This window comes from Ambystoma mexicanum, chromosome 2q (assembly GCF_040938575.1).
Source record: "Ambystoma mexicanum isolate Mex_15411 chromosome 2q, UKY_AmexF1_1, whole genome shotgun sequence".
NCBI classification, from domain to species: Eukaryota; Metazoa; Chordata; class Amphibia; order Caudata; family Ambystomatidae; genus Ambystoma; species Ambystoma mexicanum.
This window is the reverse complement of record NC_090924.1, coordinates 1,116,294,372-1,116,318,468: the sequence shown is the minus strand read 5'-3', so window position 1 is coordinate 1,116,318,468 and position 24,097 is coordinate 1,116,294,372. Positions and strand designations below refer to the sequence as shown.

At 47.7% G+C, this 24,097-nt stretch overlaps 1 protein-coding gene across 1 annotated transcript in view; it reads left to right on the top strand.

Moving 5' to 3' along the window:
• The first annotated feature begins 206 nt into the window (after window positions 1-206).
• The window catches only part of LOC138568836 (ATP-dependent translocase ABCB1-like), a 615,126-nt gene continuing 591,235 nt past the window's right edge, over window positions 207-24,097 (top strand). The window contains exons 1-2 of the mRNA XM_069646608.1: window positions 207-368; window positions 21,745-21,869. Of these exons, the coding sequence (XP_069502709.1) occupies window positions 276-368; window positions 21,745-21,869 (218 nt within the window). The 5' untranslated portion in view covers window positions 207-275. The remainder of the gene's footprint in view (window positions 369-21,744; window positions 21,870-24,097) is intronic.

Below are 24,097 nucleotides of genomic sequence, written 5' to 3'. Positions count from 1 at the left end.
ACATATGTGTGTATTTAACTCTTGAGTATGGGGGTGATAAGTCATTGTTGGTGAAACTCATTGCATCCCTCCCTAGTTGTCTCTATCTCTCCCTCTTAGCCTTTCCCTCACAATCTCTCTCAATTGTCTTCTTCCATTCCAATATCCTTCTCAGAGCCTCTCACTCACCGCTCACTCTCTTTCTGTCTCCCTTTAGTGACATCAACACCATTCGTGATGGTCTGGGAGACAAAATATCTGTTTTTGCACAATATCTTTCCACTTTTGTGGCTGGCATGATCATAGGATTTGTATATGGTTGGAAACTGACGTTGGTGATTTTATCAGTCTGCCCACTCCTTGCAGCCTCAGCAGCAGTTTGGTCAAAGGTAAGAAGTTTGCTAAAATGAGCATAACTGCTTTTTAAATGCATGCATGTTATTAATCAATGCAGATCTGCTTATGGGACAGCTTTAATCACTCAATTCTCTTTACTCCTCGACAATAGCAGCAGTCTAAAATATGTTGAACTCCAACGCTTCTAATTTCCAATTGGTACACTAGACATGTGCAATGTCCTGGGGGAGGGTACAGCCTCCAGAAGCTTCTCAAAGACATAACTGGGACTCATTATGAGTTTGAAGGTATTTCGGAGGTAAATCCTCTGAGATACCACCAAACGATTTACAGTTACCACCACTTGGTCCTTTGGATTTACTACATGATTACAAGTGGTCGTAGGCACTGTAAATCCCTATTTTCTGGATCCCATAGGACTCCATTGGGGATTTCTGGTGGAATTACCACTTTTTGAATTACGAGTGGTAATTCTGCAAATGTTTTGCAGGAAAAAGTCGAGGATTCACCTCCAGCATCCCAAAATTCACTGAATTACAGTTTGTAATCCCATCAGTGGTAATTCTGCAAAAACTTGTAATTTGGCAGTGCAGGAAAAATTGAGGTAATAGAAATACCTCCACTTTTTACCAATCGGACAAACTCATAATGAGGTTCAGAGCTCTACTTCTGAAAGAGTGGATTTCTTTCAGAAAGAAAGGTTCTGGTTCCACAGCAGGATGAAGCATCCATTCCCGCTACGCAACCGGAAACCTTTATTTATAATAGAGGCGCCCACCTCCTCTGCGCATGTCAGGAACAAGAAAGCAGGAAGAGCCACTGCTTCCTTGTTCCTGTCAGCATGACAAACACTCAGGGAGCTCTGCCGGATGCTTACTGACATAGGAGTCCCTCATGATAGCAGCAGGTAAGAAAACAAATACTTTTTTAAAGTGGAGTTGTGTTTGTTTGTTTGTTTGTTTGTTTGGTATTTATTATGCGCACCGGACCCTGGGGTATAAGTGCGCAGGAAGTAAGAAGATGTACAGCTTAGAGCATAAATTACAGGTTACAGTTACATGTTACAGATAATTACAAGTTACAGATGCAGGTTTACAATACAAGTTTACAATCATATGGTATAGATGCTGTGTAGCAAAACAGGCGTGAGCATTATCATAATTTCAATTAGCAATAGCTGTCGTCAGCCAGTTAATTACAATTTGCCTGAATTTGGAAGGAGAATGTTCTAGCCTCGCGGTAGTGGGTAATTCGTTCCACAATTGAGCAGCTTTGACTGGGAAGCTAGCTCCGCCTATGGTGGTCAGTTTAAAGCGAGGTACTTGGAGGCGATTGGTGTAGGCAAGTCTGGTTTGTCTTGTGGAGTGTGATCTGGTGAATCTGTCCTTAAGGTATTGAGGGGCTTTGTTGTGTAGAGATTTGTATGTGAGAGATGCAGTTTTAAGTTTGATTTTCTCATGGGTGGAGAGCCATTTGTGTTTCCTTCTTGTTTCTGTAATGTGTTCTCTCCTGGGGATGTCCAAAGCCGCTCGGAGGGCCTTGTTTTGCTGTATCTGGATTTTGTTGATGATGGATTTAGTGGCTCCTATGTACAGTGCGTTACAATAATCTAGTTTAGAGATGATAAGGGCTCTGGCTAGTGTTAAACAACTGTGCTGGGATAGGAATTGTTTTCCTGCTCTAATGAGCTTACATGTGTAGGCTGTTGAGGAAGCTAGGGAATTTACCTGTTTGGAAAATGATAAGGTAGAATCAAGGTAGATCCCTAATGTTTTAACTTCTTTAGCAACTTGTATGCAGTTCCCATCTATGATAAAGGAAGAGTAATTTGTGCTTAGTTTATTGATGAGGGGTGTGGTGCCTAGGATGAGAAGCTCAGTTTTATCATCGTTCAGGCATAAGCCGTGGGTTGCCATCCATGCCTGAACGATGCTGTATATTTTGTTCACCAGTGCTAGATCTTTTTCGTAAACCCCCGTGAGTGGGAGGAGGATCTGGGTATCGTCAGCGTAGTTAGTATACGTGATACCCAGATGGTCCAAATCATCAAACAGGGGCTTAGTGAATATGTTATATAGCGTTGGTGAAACGCACGATCCCTGTGGCACACCGCAGGTAATAGGGATGGGGTCTGCAGCTGCTGTAGGTGAGAAAACCCTCATGGTGCGGTCACTAAGGAAGGATTGTATCCATGCTATGGCCTCAGTGGAGAAGTGTGCTGCTGAATCTAGGTGGTTACATAGGACTTTATGGTCCACTAAATCAAAAGCGGCCGATAGGTCTAGTAGCAGGAGGAGTGCTGGTTTTCCAGAATCTCGTACTTTGTCTATTTGGGCTTTAAGGTCAATCAGTGCAGTTTCTGTGCCGTGAAGAGGGCGGAAGCCAGATTGTCGGGAGCCTAATAGTTGGTTTTGTTCCAGGAAATTCTGGATTTGGATATATGCCACCTTGTCCAGTATCTTCAAAAGGAACGGTACCGTAGTGATGGGTCTATAATTGGTGGGTATAGTGGGGTCTAAAGTAGCCTTTTTTAAGAGTGGGAGCACCCAAGACTCTTTTAAGTTACTGGGGATAATGCCTGTGGTAAAGGAGGCATTAATTAACTTAGTGATAAATGGTGCTAGATCTCGTGCGGCATCTTTGATGAGTTGTGCTGGACATGGGTCTCCTTTGCAGTTGGACGGTTTTAGGCCGAGTATTACTTTTTCTACTTCTAGTATGGAGACTTTGGAGAAGTGGAATTGCGTAGTGGGTTTGAAGTTAGCAAGTGTCTTAGTAGGCGGTAATATATTGGATGCTAAGGTCTCGCGTTTTAGTTCTATTTTCTTTTGAAGGTTTCGGACTTTGTTAGAGAGAGCTTGCTGGATTTCAGAGCACCACTTTTTGTCTTTAAGACAGTTATCTTGAGGTGTTATTGGGTTTTCCAGTCCTCTGAGTATGGCGAACAGTTCTTTTGTGCTTGATTTAGCTTGTGTAATTCTGTTATTGTAGGTCTCTTGTTTAGCTAAGATGATTTCTTTTTTATAATGAGAGGAGATATTAACTAGTTTTAGTTTATTTTCTGGAGTGGGGCTAATTTTCCACGTATTTTCCCATTTCCTTTTTTCTAATCTCAGATTTTTTAGGAGAGGGGTGAACCAGTTGTTCAGGTGGCTCTGTGGTTTGCTGTTTCTGAGCTTGAGTGGTGCGATGTCATCAAGGGTTTTGTTCATGATGTTGTTAAATTCTTCCACTAGGCTGTTAGGGTTAAGGTTATCAGGTAAAGCGTCCAAGGTGGGCATGATGCCAGGGAGTAGTTTGTCTAGTGTCATGTTTTTTTGTTTCTGGTAAGTGCGGGTGGTGCACACAGTTGTTGCAGTTTAGGGGTGACGGTGTCCAAGGAGAATGAGATAAGATGGTGATCTGACCAGATTTGGGGTGAGATGGTGAGAGTAGATATATTGCAGTTGTGGTCAGCAATCCAATCAAGGGTTCTCCCTTTGATATGGGTGGGCTCAAACACTCTTTGGGTGTATCCCAGTTCTGTTAGGGTGTTGGATGCTGCTGTGGCTTGTGAGTCGTTGATGTCATTGAAGCCAATATTGAGGTCACCTAGTAGTATTGATTGAGTAGTATCTTTGAGGTTTTCTGATAGGATGGTAGTTAAGTCTTCTATGAAATTATTGATAGGACCTGGAGGTCTGTATATCAAGTGAAGGTTAAGAGTTTGAGAGTTAGCTGTTGATGTCTTGGTGGACATTATCTCACAAGATTCAATGGTTGGTGAGGGGGTGAGTCTCATCCCAAGTATAGTTTTGACGATGATGGCTAGTCCGCCACCTCGAGCTCCGCACCTATCCGTTCTGAGGATAGTATAATTGTTGGGCACAGCTAGGGATAGTGCTGGGCCTGATGCCTCATGCAGCCAAGTTTCTGTAATGGCTAGGAAGTCGTAGTCTTCTGTCGAGATGACTTCAGATATTTCTATGGCATGGGCGACTAAGGATCTAGCGTTTATTAAGGCTCCTTTAAGTTTAGGTGTGCGGTTAGGGTGTGTAACAGTATTTATTGCTGCATTAGGAGTGGCATTTGTTTCTTTGTTTGTTTGGTAATTGTTGTGCTTAATGTAGTTGTGGGTGAAAGGTTTGCGAGCGGGTTCCTTTTTGGCTCGAAAGGGGTTAGTTTTGTATTTGATGAGCGGATCAAAGATTCTGGGTAGTCTTGCTCGTAGTCTTAGGTTTCTGTCGGCTATGTTACATTGTATGGTGGATTGTTGTATTGTGGTTGCTATAAGAGGCGACATGATGAGTCGTTCCAGTAGGGCGAGTGAGGAGGCCAGGTATACTAGATAGGATAGTATAAGGAGCATTGTATAATGTGTGAGAGTCCTGTATCTAGATGGATGGCTAGAGTTCTAGTTTTGGGTAGTGTGCAGGCAGAGTAGCTGCTAAGTCTGCTGTGTTGAGCGACCAAAGGGCACAACACAATTACTGTGGTCTAAGAGTGACCAGAGGGCACAACACAATTACTGTGGTCTATGAGCGACCAGAGGGCACAACACAATTACTGTGGTCTATGAGCGACCAAAGGGCACAACACAATTACTGTGGTCTATGAGCGACCAAAGGGCACAGCACAATTACTGTGGTCTATGAGCGACCAGAGGGCACAACACAATTACTGTGGTCTATGAGCGACCAAAGGGCACAACACAATTACTGTGGTCTATGAGCGACCAGAGGGCACAACAAAATTACTGTGGTCTATGAGCGACCAAAGGGCACGACACAATTACTGTGGTCTATGAGCGACCAAAGGGCACAATACAATTACTGTGGTCTATGAGCGACCAAAGGGCACAACACAATTACTGTGGTCTATGAGCGACCAAAGGGCACAACACAATTACTGTGGGCTATGAGCGACCAAAGGGCACAACACAATTACTGTGGTCTAAAAGCGACCAGAGGGCACAACACAATTACTGTGGTCTGTGAGCGACCAGAGGGCACAGCACAATTACTGTGGTCTATGAGCGACCAAGGGTACAGCACAATTACTGTGGTCTATGAGCGACCAAAGGGCACAGCACAATTACTGTGGTCTATGAGCGACCAAAGGGCACAACACAATTACTGTGGTCTATGAGCGACCAAAGGGCACAACACAATTACTGTGGTCTAAGAGCGACCAAAGGGCACAACACAATTGCTGTGGTCTAAGAGCGACCAAAGGGCACAACACAATTGCTGTGGTCTATGAGCGACCAAAGGGCACAACACGGTTGCAACGGCATTAATGAAGTGCAGCGCGATATGGCGCATAAGAGCGGTAGCAATCGCACCATACACATGAGCAACAAAAAGTTAGCAAGAGTGAATTCGCCAAATTTGTGTGTTTATGCTAGCAATAAGCAGTAGACATTCCCATGAGGACCGTGGGTAGACTAGGCGACTAAGGGTATTATGCTTTACTCACAGTGGGTTGAGTCCAGACAATGCACTCACAGTGGGTTGAGTCCAGACAATGCAGGTAAAGAGTACTGGTTCCACGGCTCCAGAGGCGAACAGGGTCAAACAGGAAGGGGCCTTCCTCGAGCCTTCTGGGCCAAATGAACGTGTTGCTAGGCAACGCGATAAATAATGATGGCGGCGGCCATCTTAGGATCGGGTGCCTGCTAGGCGGATGCGCGGGGTGGAGCGCACCGCCGGTGGGCTTCAGGCTCACCTGCAATGGGCAGAAGGAGGGCTACAGATGATGCACGGCTGCTCCAGCAGACCGTGTTGATGTAGGTCGGCAGGATAGCAGAGGTGCATCGGGTGCACAGTGAGGGGCTCCTGCCCTCTCAGGCGTCTGGAGCAGCACGGGCAGAGTTTGTGGCCCCTGGCTCCTAACAGGCACACAACAGGCCTTAGAATGGCCTTTGGATTGGCCGGCGATCCGCCTGCCGGCGGTTCCTTCGAGTGAAATCGAGGTTTAGCCTCGATTTCGTGCCTCGATGCGCCCGGCATAGGCGAGTCAGGCACTTGTGGGGACGGGGTCAGCAGGCCCTGTTCCGATGGCACGCTCGCTTCCTGGATCCTCTTTCCTCCTCGGATCCTCCTCGGGTCCTCTGCTGGGCTGGGGGGCTGGGAGGGCTCCTGCCCTCACCCCTCTAGGTGGAAGTTGGGAGTGGGGGACCTGGGCACACAACAGGCCTTAGAATGGCCTTTGGATTGGCCGGCGATCCGCCTGCCGGCGGTTCCTTCGAGTGAAATCGAGGTTTAGCCTCGATTTCGTGCCGCGATGCGCCCGGCATAGGCGAGTCAGGCACTTGTGGGGACGGGGTCAGGCAGGCCCTGTTCCGATGGCACGCTCGCTTCCTGGATCCTCTTTCCTCCTCGGATCCTCCTCGGGTCCTCTGCTGGGCTGGGGGGCTGGGAGGGCTCCTGCCCTCACCCCTCTAGGTGGAAGTTGGGAGTGGGGGACCTGGGCACACAACAGGCCTTAGAATGGCCTTTGGATTGGCCGGCGATCCGCCTGCCGGCGGTTCCTTCGAGTGAAATCGAGGTTTAGCCTCGATTTCGTGCCGCGATGCGCCCGGCATAGGCGAGTCAGGCACTTGTGGGGACGGGGTCAGGCAGGCCCTGTTCCGATGGCACGCTCGCTTCCTGGATCCTCTTTCCTCCTCGGATCCTCCTCGGGTCCTCTGCTGGGCTGGGGGGCTGGGAGGGCTCCTGCCCTCACCCCTCTAGGTGGAAGTTGGGAGTGGGGGACCTGGGCACACAACAGGCCTTAGAATGGCCTTTGGATTGGCCGGCGATGTGTGTGTGCAAGCAAGCAAGGGTGTTTTCATGTGTGTGATGGATGTGTGTATGTTTGTATGCATGCATGTAAGGGTGAATCGTGCAATGTATGTATTTATTTATTTAATTTATTTCTAAAGCACTGTAAACAAAAGGTCCTGAGTCATGAGAGCGCTGCAACATGAGAGACAACAAATAACGTACAACAAGAAATAGCAGAGAGTATCAGGGGTAGAACTAGGAACTGAGATGGGTCATCATCCCACAAGGTATTAAAAACAGACAGTTTTCAGCTTTCGTTTAAAGATAGAGAGGCTCGGGAAGATTGAATGAGTGATTGAATGAGTGTGTGCTGTATGGTGGCTCGGTGCATTCGTGTTACTGAGCAAGTGTTTGGTGTATGGTTGCAAGTTTGAATGGAGTAAATGTGAGACAATGTTGTGTGAATGTTGTGTGTCCCTGTGTGTTGTGTGTAGTGCTGGAAATTGACATGGGGGAGATCAGGTGGCAGAGGAAGATTGTCAGTGGTGCGGCTGGGATTGAGGGGTGGAGCTAGATGTCGAATAATGTGGGTGCCCCAAATAAAGGATGCAATCTGATTTGCATAAAAACAAAGTGCTTTGGGAACATAAGAATGATCACTAATTTATCGAACATGTCTGTGATAGTAATTAAAATCTGCATTCCTTCTGAGCATGCAATGTGCACTTGGTAAAATGCTATTTGATCTGTCAGAATAGTGATCATGACAGTAGCATGTGTACAAAGCATGAGACATATATACAACTTTGTACTATTTGAATGTTTGAGTTTGGGATATCCTGTGAGCAAAGGATGGCTTTCAGATACAGTTTGTGAAGGTGATATCGCTGCACGCATTGGGACTCCAAACACACAGCATTCAGGAGACTCATAGTAGTCAGGGGCAGAGAGCTTCCTCAACCTGGGGTGGCTTGGGCCACGGGTGTACACTGAATGGTGATCTGGCAAGGCAATTTTTACCAAAGCACAGCTGATATTTGCGGGTTGGGGCTAGGGGTTGGATTTGGTACTGGGAAAGGGAAGAAAGGGTTTGGTAGATGTCGGGTGGTTTGTGCATTTTCGGGGCATCCATCCATGATAAAGAAAACTTCAAACATGATAAGTTATTACCTGGCTAGAGTGGAATTTGGGTGCAGGCAGCCTAGACATTTATTACTGTGGCATGACATTTTTTACTGGACATGTATGATAAGGCAAGCATGATAAGTGTAATTACTTGGCTAGACTGGCATGTGGGTGCTGTCAGTCTATCCTTTTCTTAAATGGACAGGATCCATCATTAAGCAAGCATGACATGCTATTACATGATAAGTCTTTCTACAAGAGTAGACTGTCATTTTTATGCAGCAAGTTTGGACATGTTTTCTTAATATGGGATAGCGTTTTGAATGGAGAAGCCAACAGGAGTATGTCTTCTGTAGGGATACAGGCATATATTGGATGAGCCAGCATTCTTATAGTAGCATTACGGCGTTATGCACAAAGTAAATATGAGTGTACTGGCATATATATAGGTGCTGCCAAACTGGACATGTATGGGCACAGCCAGCGCGGACATATTTTAATACTGACTTATATTGTGGGCGAAGGCATTATGGAAATGCTCCTGAGCACAGTTGGTGAATTGCCTCTGTTGGACTTTTGGGTTAAAACCAATTATTCTGGCTTTTTAACCATTTGTCAATAGAAGGTGTGTTATACAACCTAGTATTCAAAAATATTTCTCTGGGAAGAAGGGACCCTGCCCCACACAGAACGACTGGTTGGATTGAACTGACTTGCTATGCTCACATGCTTTGGCATATTTGTTGTAAATCTTTACATCGCTCCAATTAACTTAATCACCAGCCATCGATGGGTGAGTAGATGGTTGGTGAATGGTTATGAATGTGGGCTCCAGGCAAGGAGCATTGTATCATAGATGTTTTCTTACATGTTTTGCTGGTATTTTTGGAGAAAGCCAACTTTATGAATGTTATAACATGGAGGAGGGGCAGAAGTTTATAGCACAATAGGGCAGGCAGACTGGACAATGTCTTTCTTTGGAATTACATTTATTTCTCACATAGTGGGCAAGGCCAACATGATGCGTGCTCTTACATGGGGAGGTTGGGTGCAATTGTGCAGTCAGCAAGTAAATGTGTTCTTGCTGTGGCATTGTAATATTTACTGGTGTTAAAAGCAAATTCAACATGGTGAGTGTCCCTGCATATACGGTGGAGGCAAGGAAATGGTTCCTTACTGTAGCATTGCATGTTTTACTGACATTTAGGGCAAAATGAAATGAGTATTCTCACATGGTGGTGCAGGGGTCGGGCAGGCAATTTGTGCAGCAGCAGTAAAAATGTTTTCTTCTTGTGGCTGCAGAGTTTTACTGGCATTAAGGGCAAAGCCAACAAGAGACTGTTCATACACTGGGATACTAGCAGAGCAAACATGAACATATTTTCTTGTGGTTTCATAACTGTGCATACAATTCTATCCACGCACACTTTTGGCTGGTACATTTGGGTGGCAGGACTCAGGCGCCAGGAGCAGCCCACTTGTTTCTACACTAGGTGAAAGATTTAAGGTTTGATTAAAACTCATACTTCCATCTTTTGCCTAGTGCTGTGCATAGCATTTCCCTGCCGCAGCATGATCATCATGCACATTGTACATGCGTGGTGGTCCGGGCAAGCCCTGAGTGTGGAACAGCTTGTGCTTTGTTGCTGAGCTTGGATGGGGGTCCTCAGCATGTCTTGCAGGGAGGCCCCCACATTTTCTGTTATGTCACTGCTTCCACAAGAGCAATGCACCCTCTATTGTCAGACATGGCTGCTTCAATAAACTGTGGATGATAAAGAAACAAGGGAGCATGCTCTCCCTTCTCAGTGCCATACTTCTTCTGTCCCGCAAAGGACTACATACACAAGTAGCTCCACTAAATACTGTTATTTTGCTGCATAAATAGATGCTATCGTGCCACACAATCACATTAAACTATCACACAAAATTGAAGCATGTAATCAATTTCATGAGAAGTTGCACTCTCTTTACATAATTTGATGAAACTGGTGAAATCTGGAGAAATACAAGACGCAGAGAATTAAGCTAACAGAAATAGGTTGTCAAGTATCCAAAACATGAAACGTTATAGAAAACCTGTCAGCAATAGGACTGTTAATTGTGGATATTTATTCACAGATTTCTATTGGACAATAATTGGAAAATGTTTCAGAAATTGGAAAATAAATCCGTAATTTTTAAATGTCATAATTTGAAAACAATGCACACATTTCACCATTTCTGGATAGCAGAATATATATTTTTCACACCACTAAGTGAAAGTGTGATCGTATTGACCCAGGGAATGGAACAGAGTGCTAAAAGCATCTTCTGAGAATAAATAGCATGGGCCTCAGTCATGAACTGACAGAGAGACACGTAGGAGCTTTCTGCCATGCCAGATGTACTAAGTTGTATTAAAATGAGTCTACCATGTGTAAAAAAACTAAAATCTTGCAAGTCACCACAAAGGTATTCCATCTTATAAAATGACTGTGCTCTCTGCTGATAGAGGGCTCTTTACACCAGACTTAAGCTGAAGCTTAATTAGGAACATTATACACTACTGGTCATAGGGCCTGATTCATGGAATTATCTGCAGGGAAAATAGGTTACTTGTGCACGCAACGGCGCGCAAATCCACCTTTGTCGATTCATGGAATCGAATGCACAGTACTTTTCCTGGACTTGCATGGAGTTCGCGCTGGCTCGGCACGTCTGTGCGAGCTGTTCAAGGCCTTGCGCAAGACTCCAGGCAGAGCGTGGGCGTGGCTTGCGCAGAAGGCTGGGAAGGGGGTGGAACACCAGAAATGGAAAAGAACTTGCGAAAAAGTGGGTATTCCAAGGGATGACCTGCGGGCAGTCCCTGGCACGGCCACAACTCTGCGGCACAAGACGTATTCATGGATTTGATCACGCAACATCTTGGCCTGGAAATGGCCATGCAAGTTCTTCATGCGATCTGCCATCCGTAGCCAGGCATAAGAACAGGATTTTCAGCTCGAGGTGGGGTTGCATGTCAGATTTCGGGGTGTGTGTACTCAATCAGGTTTCCGATGTAATTTAGGGGTGTGCGTAAGCAGTGTAGCGTGGTGCAGGAACAGTTAACTGGGGTTCGCACGCAGAGTTTAGACCGAGTTATGATTTTTCATACGCAGGCTGTAGGGGTGCCGGGATCAGTTATGGGGGTCCCTGTATGTAAAGACTGGTGGAGGTCTTGTTTCCTGATCAGTTTGTCGACGGATCCCTCGACGGTAGACTCCCTTTAAAGCAGGAGCCACGGGAGTTGAGATTCCTCGAAGAAAATGTGAACACTATCGTTGAGACAGCAGCTTCGACTTTCGCAGTGCTCATCGATGATCCATCGTGGACATCCTGCGAAGACGAGGCATGAGGTGCACCTCGCTGTAAAGAGTTTGTTTCCGTAAAGCAGAGTCGGTGAAGAACGTAGGCCCGGCAATGGGTGTCGGGTGTCGACATCGACGATCGGGACTCGACCACAGCTGGCCTTTAGATCTTCACTTCTTCACTTGTCTGCAGATCTTCACTTGTCTGCTTCTTTGTGGACTTCAGGTGGTGGGAAACCCACCAGCGGACCTTCCGCGGTCGTTGACAAACTCGACTTTCTCCAGTGAGACAAAGCGGTTGACGGTGATGGCAAGGGATCCCTTCGTTTAAATGTTCTTAAGCAAGGTGGAGTGTTGCAGCTCTGGTCATTGAGCAGCATGACGTCAAGCTGTTCCCGCTTCTTGGTAACACGACTCGACATGCTTCCTGCGGTCACGGAAATCCTCCGAACTCCGGTCAAAAATGGTGGACGTCGACAGCCTCGATGTCCGGGTGCTTTACTTCAAGTTTTCTCGGCGGGGTCCGTCTCCAATCGACAGCCTTTCTGGACTGGCTTCCATGGTGCCTCGACGAAGATCAGCTTTTGCACAATGTTGCATCGTAGCTTGGGGAAAGGTCGCCTAGCCAGGTCCTCTCTTGGATCAGTCCTTAAAAGGCTCGACAGCTTTTAGATTTTGTTGATGGAAAGCAGCAGCAAATCTTCTTCCACCTGGGCTTCAAGGATAAGCAGCTTCAAGTTTCAACTTCAGATTCTGAACACATTGGGAAATGAGAGGTCCCCAGATATACACATCTGTCCCTCATTCACACTGCTGAGCCAATCTCAGTCAGCTAATCAGAAAAAAGGGCATTCATGCAGGCAGTAAGCCAATCAGCTCACAGTGCATTCAGGCCATACACTTCCACCCAAACACCCATAACAAGGAATGTGGATTTGGACAAGCACCCAGCCTTTCAGCACACCACACTGCATTCATGTCAGTTTTAAGCAGGGCTGTCTCATTCTTTGTGTCTCACACACACAGATACCAGACACCCATAACATGAAGTGCATAGCTGCCACCAGCCCATACCCTGCTCTATGGGCCACACACAGGTGCCCAAAAACATACACTGGGGTACATGGTTGTGCCCCCACCAATGGGTGCCATAAGGGTATCCCACTGGTCTCTGTTCACCACAACCATAAAGAGGAAGGGCTGCACTGCCAGGAGTTCCACATGGACTCCTGTGCAGAAAACAACACAGGACACACATGATAAGGGAGTACAGGACAAGGACATGGAGGCCCTGTCCCTCCAATGCATTTCCAGCATCACACTGCGCAGGGTCCCAGAGATGACAGTCTGCTTGCGGGGGACCCCACGTACTGTTTGAAGAGTGCGTGTATGCGCACCTGGTGGAGCGCGCAAAGGTAGCTGATATGGCTGTTTATGCTTTGCGTGTGGGCGTGTCAGGGGTGTTCCGGCGGTGACTTGCGAATACGGTTGCTTTCCTCGAACAAATCCATGAATATGCGGAGCATGCATTTTTTTTCTGCGTTCAGGCGCACCCAGTGACCTTATCGGCTCACAACCCTTGCACGATTTTTGCCTGAATTTTCATCAATCAGCCCCTTGCGGGATTTCTCTGCACATTTCCATTAATCGGGCCCCTAATATCTGAGCCAATCCACTTCACGCTTCTTTGAGGATGGCTGAATCAATTAAAGGCGCCGATTCATAGAACAAATGTGCGCCGAAAATCGTGGTGCAAGATGGCGCAAGCATGAAAAAGCAAAAGCATGCGATTCATGGAAGGCCCTGCGCGTGTTTTCCCCGGGAGGTGCACCAAATCCACGCATGGCGCACATTGGTGCACACGTCATTGCAACATCCAGAACACCGTGCGCGACGTGCACAGCCAAAGCGCACAAAGTCAGCGCACACACCAAAAAGGGAGGGAACATGCGGAATTGGGAACAACGCATGAAAAAGAAGGCGTAACTGGGAAGTACTGCAGGGAAATACACGGAACGCCCACACGCACACAAACTACATGTATTCATGGAATCGAATAGGGGAAACCCGCAGATGGCCAAAGACACGGATTGGCCTAAACACATCCGCCACACAAAGGCAGGTGGTAGCGTCCCTGCGCATTACAAAAGTGAGCGCAAACACGTATATACAGCTACGATGAATGTCCCATTCTGTGGCCCCCTACTGCTGGGTGGGTGGTGGTGCAGGGGGACATGAGCGGGGCCTGCTGGCAGGTGCCCGTCAATGGGGGTTGGTCGAGGACATGTGTCGGTGCTCCCGAGTGCATGGTGCCATGTGGGCTGCCCACGGGGCATGACCAAGGGTGTAGGGTAGTCCCCTGTGGTCAGGGCTGCCTGTGGCACATGCCCATGGGTGTAGGCTAGTCTCCTGTGGTGCGGGCTGCCTGCGGGGCATGCCCAGGGGTGTAGGACAATGACATGTCACCAACACTCAGGCATCCCAAAAAAGCAAGAAAAAGAGATACGCGATCCCTGTAGACCACGTGCGTGTAAAAAAACACACACAGTACGCTGAGGCAGCCAGGAACACAAAAAATGTGTATGTGATCAACACACAGGGTAATATGCCGGAAAAATAGGGGTACGCTACAAACAGGGACACCCGCAGTAAGAAAAATAGCGTGTGCGACTCACCGTCTGCCTTGCGTGTAGAAGAAGAACGCATAGCTAACAGCCACGCCAAAAGAAGAATTACACACTGTAGCTGCTGTGAAGTAATCGCGTGTGAACACCAACGTCTGGAAAACACACACACCACTTTCCACGAAAAGTACGTACAGAGCGATGGAAACCCACGTGGGATCTTCAACCCGTGTCAGGGAAACACCAGTGCACACGTTACGTCTCGGACGCGCTTACGTGCTAAGGGCCTTTCCTTGAATTACACGCTGCCGTGATGTTTTTACAACTTCCAAATCACTCCGTATCAAGCTGGCCATGCGACAACACACGGAAGACCATACTCCTGCCCAGAAGGTCGAATTGCTGCCCCCCTGAGCCCCGAGCTGACTCCCACCAGCCATCTGCTGCTGCCTGCCTGCCTGCTGGCAACGTGCCATGCTATTTGGTGCCTGCACGTCAGCCATCTGCAGGGGTCCAGTTGCTGTGACCACCCCTGCTGGAACAGAAGACTCCCAACTGAAGTTCCATCACTCCACAGCCCAGCACCAGGACCCAGTTGCCCACCCACACCTGCCTCAGGGGTTTCCATGTCGGGGCAAACACCATCAGAGACTACTGGCAACCCCCAGCCAGAGAGGCAAAGGGCTTCCAGCTTCAGTGCCGCAGAAGTTGGTATCCTGATGGAGCAAGTCCTGGTGCATTATGATGCCCTCTTCGGAAGACCACGCGCCGACAATGATGGATGGAAGACGATCTGCAAGGACATCATGTCTGCCATCCACGTGGAGTGGGTGGCATCCCGCGACACACGACACGTCCAGAATTGCTGGGAGGACTTCAGGTCCAGGACCCTAAGGAAGGCCCGGCGCCTCTTGGAGGCAGCGGATGCAGAGGGGTGCCGGGTCCGCCTTACCAAAGACCAGATGAGGGTCCTGGAACGTATACGCCCAGCGCTTCACCTCCAGGTCCTTGAGAGGCATACCCGTCCGGAGTCGAGCGGTAAGTGTCCATGTATACTGATTGGACCCAGTGCATGTTGAGGTGTGCCAGGTATGTGCAGCTTGGATATATGTCTTGAAAAGCCCATGTGTTGATCTGTATGTGCAGAGACATGAGCCTGCCGCATGTGAGTGCAGTCATGTGTGAGGCACATCAATGGTATATGCGTTCAAATGCATGATGCACGAATGCATGTGGGGATGCACACATGTTAGTATTACTGTGTATGTACTATGGCATGGCTGGGGTGTGACACATGGATGCTGGTTCCACCTTCATGAACATGCACGCATACATGTGCCTGTGTGTGTTTGACATGTGTGCAAATGTGATATGCCATGGATGCATGTGACACAGATATGTAGGAACCCCATTGGCAGATGTGACATAGTTGCCGATGATTGCACTGTGAAAGGTGGTGGATATGTACCGATGCATGTCTGTCTGTTGGCGCGTTTTCATGTGTTCGGCACTCCCCATGTTGCTTGTGACATCATGCCAACCTTCGGATGTTCATGCTGTTGTGTGTGTATGGATGCTGCTGCCTGCTGCACCATTCCTGTCAAATTCTGCATGTGTGTGGGTTCAAATGATATGAGTGTTGGGGAGTGTGATGGCATCTGTGAAGGTTGACACTGCCACTCATGTGCAACTTTGACATGTGTATCCAACCATTGTACAATGCCCTGATGCCTGTGTTCTGTCTCTCCCTGTCTGTAGCGTCGACTGATGAAGAGGGCCGAGACGGTGCTGTGGAGCACAGAGGCAGGCATCACACCGCCAGCCGGAGACGCAAGACCCAGCTCTTCTCCCATGTTGTCATCTCTTCCAGGAGTGAGGAGCCTGGTGCCGCGTCCCTGGTCACAGCTGCTGAGGGAAGGTCCAAGAGGCAGAGGTTGGAGGTGGACTCCTTGGCAGCAGTAGGGGCAGCTGAGCCCCCACAGGGGCCATTGGAGGAAGATGGCACGGAGTCATCCAGGTTGGTGGGGAGTTTGGTTGAGGAGGAGGCAGTGGAAGGCCCACGCACGGGGCCTGGAGGGAAGCATTCCACTGGTCCTAGTGGTGCAGTCCAGGGGCAGGGAAAGGAGGCAGCACAGGCCACCGCGGAGGTGCCTGTGTGTAATCCTGTCCCCGATCCTGTGACTGCATCATTCTGCACCAGCAGGGATGCCTTCTTCCAGACCCCTCTTCAGGGAGGGGATGCGCAAACAACAACTGGCCTTCCTCTCCCTGCGAACGTTGCAATCCGGGACCAAGTTGAGCCTGTCTTACTGGGGTGGCGTTGCGTCAACGTGGTATTCGGGATGACATGCATGGTTCTCGTGAGGACAATGCATGTCATTTCGAATACCTCATTGACCACGTCAGCCTACTAGGACAGGTCACCCAGGCTGGGTTCCTCCGTGTGCTGGATCTTCTAGCGACCCCCTCCTCAACCGAACCCCATATGCACCAGTCATCCACTGTGCCATCTTCCTGCCAAAGTATTACCTGGGCACCCTGTGGAGCTGCCCTTGAACCAGCGGCCAGGCTGGTGGAGGACACATCCCTGCCACAGTCGGGAGTCGGAGGTCCAGCAGGGGTGGCCACCCCAACAACTGGACCCCAATAAGAGGAGGACGTGCAGGCATCGACCAGCAGGGCACATGCACGGCAGCAGCAGGCTCAGGGTGGGAGCCATGATGGCTCGAGGCCTTCAACATCACAGGGGCAGACATATGCCGGAGGGCAAGAGGACCTTGGATTGGGAGTGTCTTCTGTGTGGCAGCAGTTGGGCCAGCGGATAGATGCAGAGCGGCGGTGGGTGGAGGAGGCAAGGCTCACTATGGTCAGGGCAGAGAACTCCATGCGCAGGGCAGTGAGGTGGGCTGAGTGCCTCGAAGCAACTCACAGGGAGATGGAACAGGCCATGACTGCATCCCTGCAAAACCTCGAGGCCAGGGAAGAGGCCAGTCTCTGGGACATCGACATGGAGTTCGATGATGCCCTGGCCGGGAACATCAACAAGTGAGCCGTTGGACTTGCCCGTCGCCATTGTACAAAGTTCATTAGTGTTAGGTTTCCTTTGTTTTTTCTTTTCTTTTGGGTTTAATGGACATTGCTCCACTTTGTGTATATAGTTTTTTATTCATTGGACTTTTTTGTAGGTTTCCTTTTGTTTGTGGAACATGGACCATTTGGACTTCCATTGTATATAGTTGCAGACTTGTACAAACTTTTTCAATTTTCCCATGGATCAATGGTTTTCTTTTGTTTGTATTATTTTTTTCTTATTGATATTGGTAATGGACCACTTTTTTATTCAACGTGACGTTCATTTATGTTTCATTGGATTACCATTTATTTTTGGTTATATCTGTCATTGTATATTGATTTTCGAGTTTGATTTCCTCCATGTTACTTCATTATGTTTTTAATACATTTTTTCTAACTTCATGATCAGTATTGTATTCTATCATTGGTTTTGTGCATGTCTCAATGAACATTGCCTCAGTCATGTGTTGCCAATGTGTGGCTCTGTTGAGCATTTATGCATGGGCATGGTAGTTCTTTTAAGACTGTCATGGCATGGGTAATTTGGGAATGGGTGCTATGGATGGTTGCATGCCTGTACTGGGGGGAAAGGGGGATTTGGGTTGGCATTAGGCACATGGGTGTGTTTTGTTAGGACATGTTTTTTGGTGGGCCATGTGTCGGGCCTGCTGGCAGGTGCCTGTCCATGAGGGTGGGTGGGGGTGCAGGGGGACATGAGTTGGGGCCTTCTGGCAGGTGCCCATCACTGCTGGGTGGGTGGTGGTGCAGGGGGACATGAGCGGGGCCTGCTGGCAGGTGCCCGTCAATGGGGGTTGGTTGGGGACATGTGTCGGTGCTCCCGAGTGCATGGTGCCATGTGGGCTGCCCACGGGGCATGACCAAGGGTGTAGGGTAGTCCCCTGTGGTCAGGGCTGCCTGTGGGACATGCCCAGGGGTGTAGGCTAGTCTCCTGTGGTGTGGGCTGCCTGCGGGGCATGCCCAGGGGTGTAGGCTAGTCCCCTGTGGTGGGGGCTGCCTGCAGGGTATGCCCAGGGGTGTAGGCTAGTCCCCAAATCGCATGTAAAAGTCCACATGCACCCCGGAATACACATACCCCGCCCACACTAGCGAAAATGCGTGTAAAAGTCCACGCGCACCCCCGGAATACACGTACCCCGTTGGCATTAGGTAAAATGCATGGAAAAAGTCCCCCCTGTGGTGCAGGCTGCCTGTGGGGCATTGGGAGGGTGGATGGACTGCCTGTGGGGCATGGGAAGGGTGGATGGGCTGCCTGCGTGTATTCTGGGGGTGCACGTGGACTTTTACACGTGTTTTTGCTAGTGCGAGCGGGGTCGTGTATTCCAAGGGGTGCGCATGGACTTTTACATGCGTTTTCACTGGCGCGGGTGGGGTACGTGTATTCTGAGGGGTGCACGTTGATTTTTACATGCGTTTTCGATAGCGCGAGTGGGGTACGTGGATTCCGCGGGATGCGTGTGGACTTTTACACACGTTTTCGCTAGCGCCAGCATGGTGCGTTTATTCCGAGGGGTGCGCAGGGAGTTTTCCACGCGTTTTCGTGGTTGGGGGGCTGTATGCTGGTCCACTGGCCTTTGCGCCATGTAGCGGATTTGTGAATGTTTTTGCCGCACGCACGGGGCGGGGTTGGGGGCATTTCTGTCGCTGCTGCAGGGTCGCTGCAATGCTCTGCACCACGGCTGGTTATGGATGTTGAAATCCATGAATACACTGTGCCCTGAAATGGGTTTTGGTCACGCGGCAGGCGCAGACTGCCGCACGCGCTCTCTGTGCGCCAGAAGCGTGCGCCACTTGTGCGCCGAATTTTATGAAATATCCCCAAAGTGTTTTGCATTTGGTAACGTTACACGTTTTAAGATTTAAATTCAACTACTGCAGTACAATCAATGTAGTGATTGAAAATCATGCAGCAGTTTTTAATTGCTTCTGTCCTTTCCGGTATTTTTGTGAGAGAAGGTATGAGTGACTGGTGAGTGAATGAGAAGTGATGTGATGTGAGTTTTTGAATGTTCTGGGTGGGTGGGTGTGTGCCTGTGTAGAGAATGCAATGAGTGAATGTAAGAGAAGGTGTGAGTGACTCGTCAGTGAATGATGAGTGATGTGATGTGTGTTTTTGAATGTTCTGGGTGGGTGGGCGTGTGCCTTTGTAGACAATGCAATGAGTGGATGTAAGCAAAGGTGTGAATGACTGGTGGGTGAATGAGAAGGGATGTGATGTGTGTTTTTTAATGTTCTGGGTTGGTGGGTGTGTTCACGTGTAGAGAATGCAATGAGTGGATGTAAGAGAAGTTGTGAGTGACTGGTGGGTGAATAAGAAGTGATGTGATTTGATATGTGTTTTTGAATGTTCTGGGTGGATGTTTGCCTGTGTAGAGAATGCAATGAGTGGATGTAATAGAAGGTGTGAGTGACTAGTGGGTGAATGGTAAGTGATGTAGTTTGTGTTTTTTAATGTTCTGGGTGGGTGGGTGTGTGCCTGTGCACAGACTGCAATGAGTGGAAGGGGAGAACATTCGACCCAGAGGTGCTTGTAAGTGCTGGAGTGAAGGGGGGATGCTGCTGTGTGAGGTTGATTTGATGATTTGCCATATTCTATTTTTTCAATAAAAAATAATTTGTTGATTCCGACACATTTTTCCTGAGTTGCTGGCATCTAAATCTGAATGAATCTGAAGAATCATTACTAAACAATCCAGACCAGGTAAAGAAAAAAATGTACAGGCTTGACTGGATTGAAACAAATGAAGATCTTTATAAATACCAAGGATATGAAGACTTCTGGGCTATTCCTCGAAAGCTGAACAGACTACCAAAATATCTGTTGTTATTTCCTAATTGGTTCTTGAAATCTGGTTACCTAAGATTTTGCCTTAATTTATGGCTATGTAGAGCTAACAACTATAGGAATAGAACCAAAGATGAACCAAAGCATTGTAGATTATGTCAAGACATAACAGTGATCGAATCCCTGAAACATCTGTCATTGGAATGTCCGACTCTCAGAGATGAAAGACAGACTTACTTGGGCCTCATTTGGAAGGACTATTGGACCAAAGAGATTGATTTTTGGTGGATACGTCTGTTGGAAGGGGAAACGATCTCAGTTAATCTGGCGATAACAAAATTTCTCTTGGTCATTTTTGCAAAAATAGAGGAAAAATGTGTGAAGACATGACTATAAGCCTGAAATGATGGTAAAATGGAACAAGCCAGAGCAACTTAATGGCAGGACCTGATCATGTGACCAGCAGCCTCCTCAATGCTGTCTTCTTGAAGCGTGCTTGGAATCCATAAGTAGCTACCTGAAAGGTGTGATACCTGATGGTGGAGCAACTGTGTGCCTGGACTTGGTCACCTTACAAACATCCTCCTCAATGCTGTCTGCCTGGAGCTAACCTGGAGTCACTAAGTAGCTGCCCGGAATGCTTGGAACCTAATGGTGGTGGAGAAACAAAGTGGCAGCACCTGATCATGTGAATAGACCCTCCACAACGCTGTCTGCCTAATGCTGGCCTGGTGCCATGAAGTAACTGCCTGGAAGGCACGAGACCTGGTGTTAGACCAAGCAACTGAGTGGCAGGACCTAGCATCCTCCTCAATGCTGTCTAACTGAAGCTGGTCTGCTGTTGATAAGAAGATGCTTGGAAGGTGCGAAATCTGGTGGTGGGTGACCAACTGTGTGGCAAAAAATGGTCAATTAACCAGCAGCCTCCTCAAGGCTGGTCTGCTGGAGTTGGCCTGGTGTTGTTAGCTCCTAGAATGCAAAAATCCTGGTGGTGGGCGTAGCAACATAGAGGCAGGACATGGTCACGTGACCAGCAGCCTCCTCAATGCTGTCTACCTGGAGCTTGCCTGGATACCTTAAGTAGTTGCCTGGAAGGCAAAATACCTGGTGGTGGGTAGAGCTGGGTAGAGCAACTAATTGGCATAACCTGGTCACGTGACCAACGGGCTCCTCAATAGAGTCTTCCTGGAAGGCATAAAACCTGGTGGTGGGTGGAGCAACTGAATATCAGGACCTGGCCTTCTGATCAACATACTGTTCAATGCTGTTTGCCTGGGGCTGGCCTAGAGTCCTCAAGTAGATGCCTTGAAGGCCTGACAACTGGTGGCATGCAGAGCAACTGAGTAGGAGCACCTGGTCAGGTTACCAGCAGTCTGCTCAAATCGGTCTTCCTATAAGGTGCAAAGCCTGGTGGTCGGTGGAGCAACTGATTTGCCAGACCTGGTCACATGACCAGCAGCCTCCTCAATGCTCTCTGCCTTGAGCTGGGCTGGATGCTTTTTTATTTCAATTTCTATGTCTATATCATCAGTATAATGCATCATCTTTCTACATGAACTTTAAATCGATTCTACACCCTGAGGTCAAATTGCATTTTCAAATACTTCAGAATAGAATACTTTAGGTGAGGTACGCAGAAATAATTACTAACCGATATTGTGGCCTGAAGCCTTGTTGTGACTAAGTTGCACATATTGATTATTTTCCAGCTCATGGCATCACTGGCCTCGAAAGAAATGATGGCGTATTCAAGGGCAGGGGCTATTGCAGAAGAAATCCTGTCTGCAATAAGGACAGTAGTTGCCTTTAATGGGCAGAAGAAAGCAGTGGAAAGGTATTGGATCTATTGCTCTTATTTAAAATATTTGTGAACTTTTATGCTACGTTCTTAAAATATAGGACATGCAATTTATAGCTGTTTATATGTTTAACATATGTTCCAAAAACGGTTAATCTGTTTTATTTTGTATAAACTAACGTCTAATCTGTCTGTGTCCCTCAATGTAGCATTTGCAAAATAATATCAAACGCTATGTTTTTTCACATAGGGGTACCCTGTGGTTTGTGACCATGATGGTGGTGAAAGAAATCACATCACAGCGTGTATGCTTCTTCTTCTTCTTCTTCTTCTTCTTCTTCTTCTTCTTCTTCTTCTTCCTCTTCCTCTTCTTCTTCTTCTTCTCCTTCTTCTTCTCCTTCTCCTTCTTCTTCTCCTTCTTCTTCTTCTTCTCCTTCTTCTTCTCCTTCTCCTTCTTCTTCTCCTTCTTCTTCTTCTTCTCCTTCTCCTTCTTCTTCTTCTTCTTCTTCTTCTTCTTCTTCTTCTTCTTCTTCTTCTTCTTCTTCTTCTTCTTCTTCTTCTTCTTCTTCTTCTTCTTCTTCTTCTTCTTCTTCTTCTTCTGCCAGTGCAAAGACTGGAGCATCGGCGTGATATGAGCCCCATAGGGACTGTTTGTAGCTATATGAGCAGTGAGGATTTGGAGTAGCTGCAGACAGTGAAATAGATAGTGACCTGGGCTAAAAACAGGATTTATAACAGGACAATAGTCAATGCGACTAAGCACCAAAGATGAAACAACCAAAGGTCGTAGACCACTAGGCAAAAATGGGAACACCATGTAGAGAACCCTGAGGTGGCAATGCCCAGATTTACACACTACAGTAGCCTAGGTGGCCATAGAACGTGATATCCCTTAAAGTGTATCCATTATTCAAGTAGGAATGAACTGCTCTCACTCTGAGACACCATTCCCCTGTGTTTTGTGTGCCATGTCTCAAGGCACGTGCAGCCAAATGCACAAAGGAGACAGGCATCTTTTCATACCTCGTTCTACTTTGAATAGCACACAATCTGCATGCTTGTTTCTACACTTCCACACATGGATTGGACGCGGACATCTAAAAAAGGCATTGGAGTTGATGGGTTCTGCAAAGCACATCCTGCAACCTTGTGGGTGGAAGACTAACCCCAGCTCTGCACTGCTGAAGGCAAGGTGGACTTTTACATATCTAATTGTTTGGAGTGCTGCTGGCACACAGATAGACAAAGTAAACTGAGCTGTCGGGCACTTACTGTGCAACCTGACCTGCTGTCTGCGAATGAGGACTCCAGTCTGGTTACCTTCCTTCTCACTGGATGGAAGAAGCACTTGCCAATGTATCTGCAAAATGCAAGTGATACCATTTGGAAAATACAACAAATTCAGTGTGATTTTGAATATAACTCAGATCACATTTATCATGAGTCCCTTGTAGGATTAGGGGTGGCAGACACGTTTAAAATATGTTCTAAGATAGCTTAGACAGTGTTTTATGCAGCCATTTAGACATTGTGGTTATTATTAACGAGGCCATTGCATGGAAGGAAAGGTGATCCCAACGCTCTAGCAAGTTATAAATAACACTCCCCCGGACCCCCAGAGCAGTTTGAAAGGGAAATAGGAGAGAGACGTGGGACCAATGGAGGAGGAAGACTGGATAGAGGCATTAATAGCTATCAGAGAGGTGAACGTATCCTCCAGGATGAGACTGATACAATATAAGATCCTGCATAGAATATACTACCCCAGGGATAGGTTACATACAATGGGCAGAGCAGTGGATAATTGATGTCTTAAATGCAGTGGGGAGGTGGGGACCTTTCACCACCTACTATGGGGCATCCCGAAAATTAGAGCATTCTGGGTAAAAGTCACTGATGTGATGTCAAGTATATTGGCGTACACAATACTGAGGGACCTGAAGTTAGAGATATTGCGCATAATATGGGAATTAAAGGGTAATAGAGGAGAGACAAAGGACAAAGGTGCCATGGATGGTGGCAAAAAAGGACATAGAAGCAAAATGGGGTGCCCCGGAAACTCCCTCATTGGGAGCTTGGAAGACTGGTATGGAATACTTTCACAGGATGGGAGAGATCACGTACAGGAACATGGGACACAAAGAGAAATAGCAGAAGATATGGAGGAGATAGGACTCAGGGGGCGTGATTATGGGGTTTAAGGGAGAAACATTGCTGGGAATATCCAAGAACAAGGTACATGGGAATTTACTGTGTATCAAAAT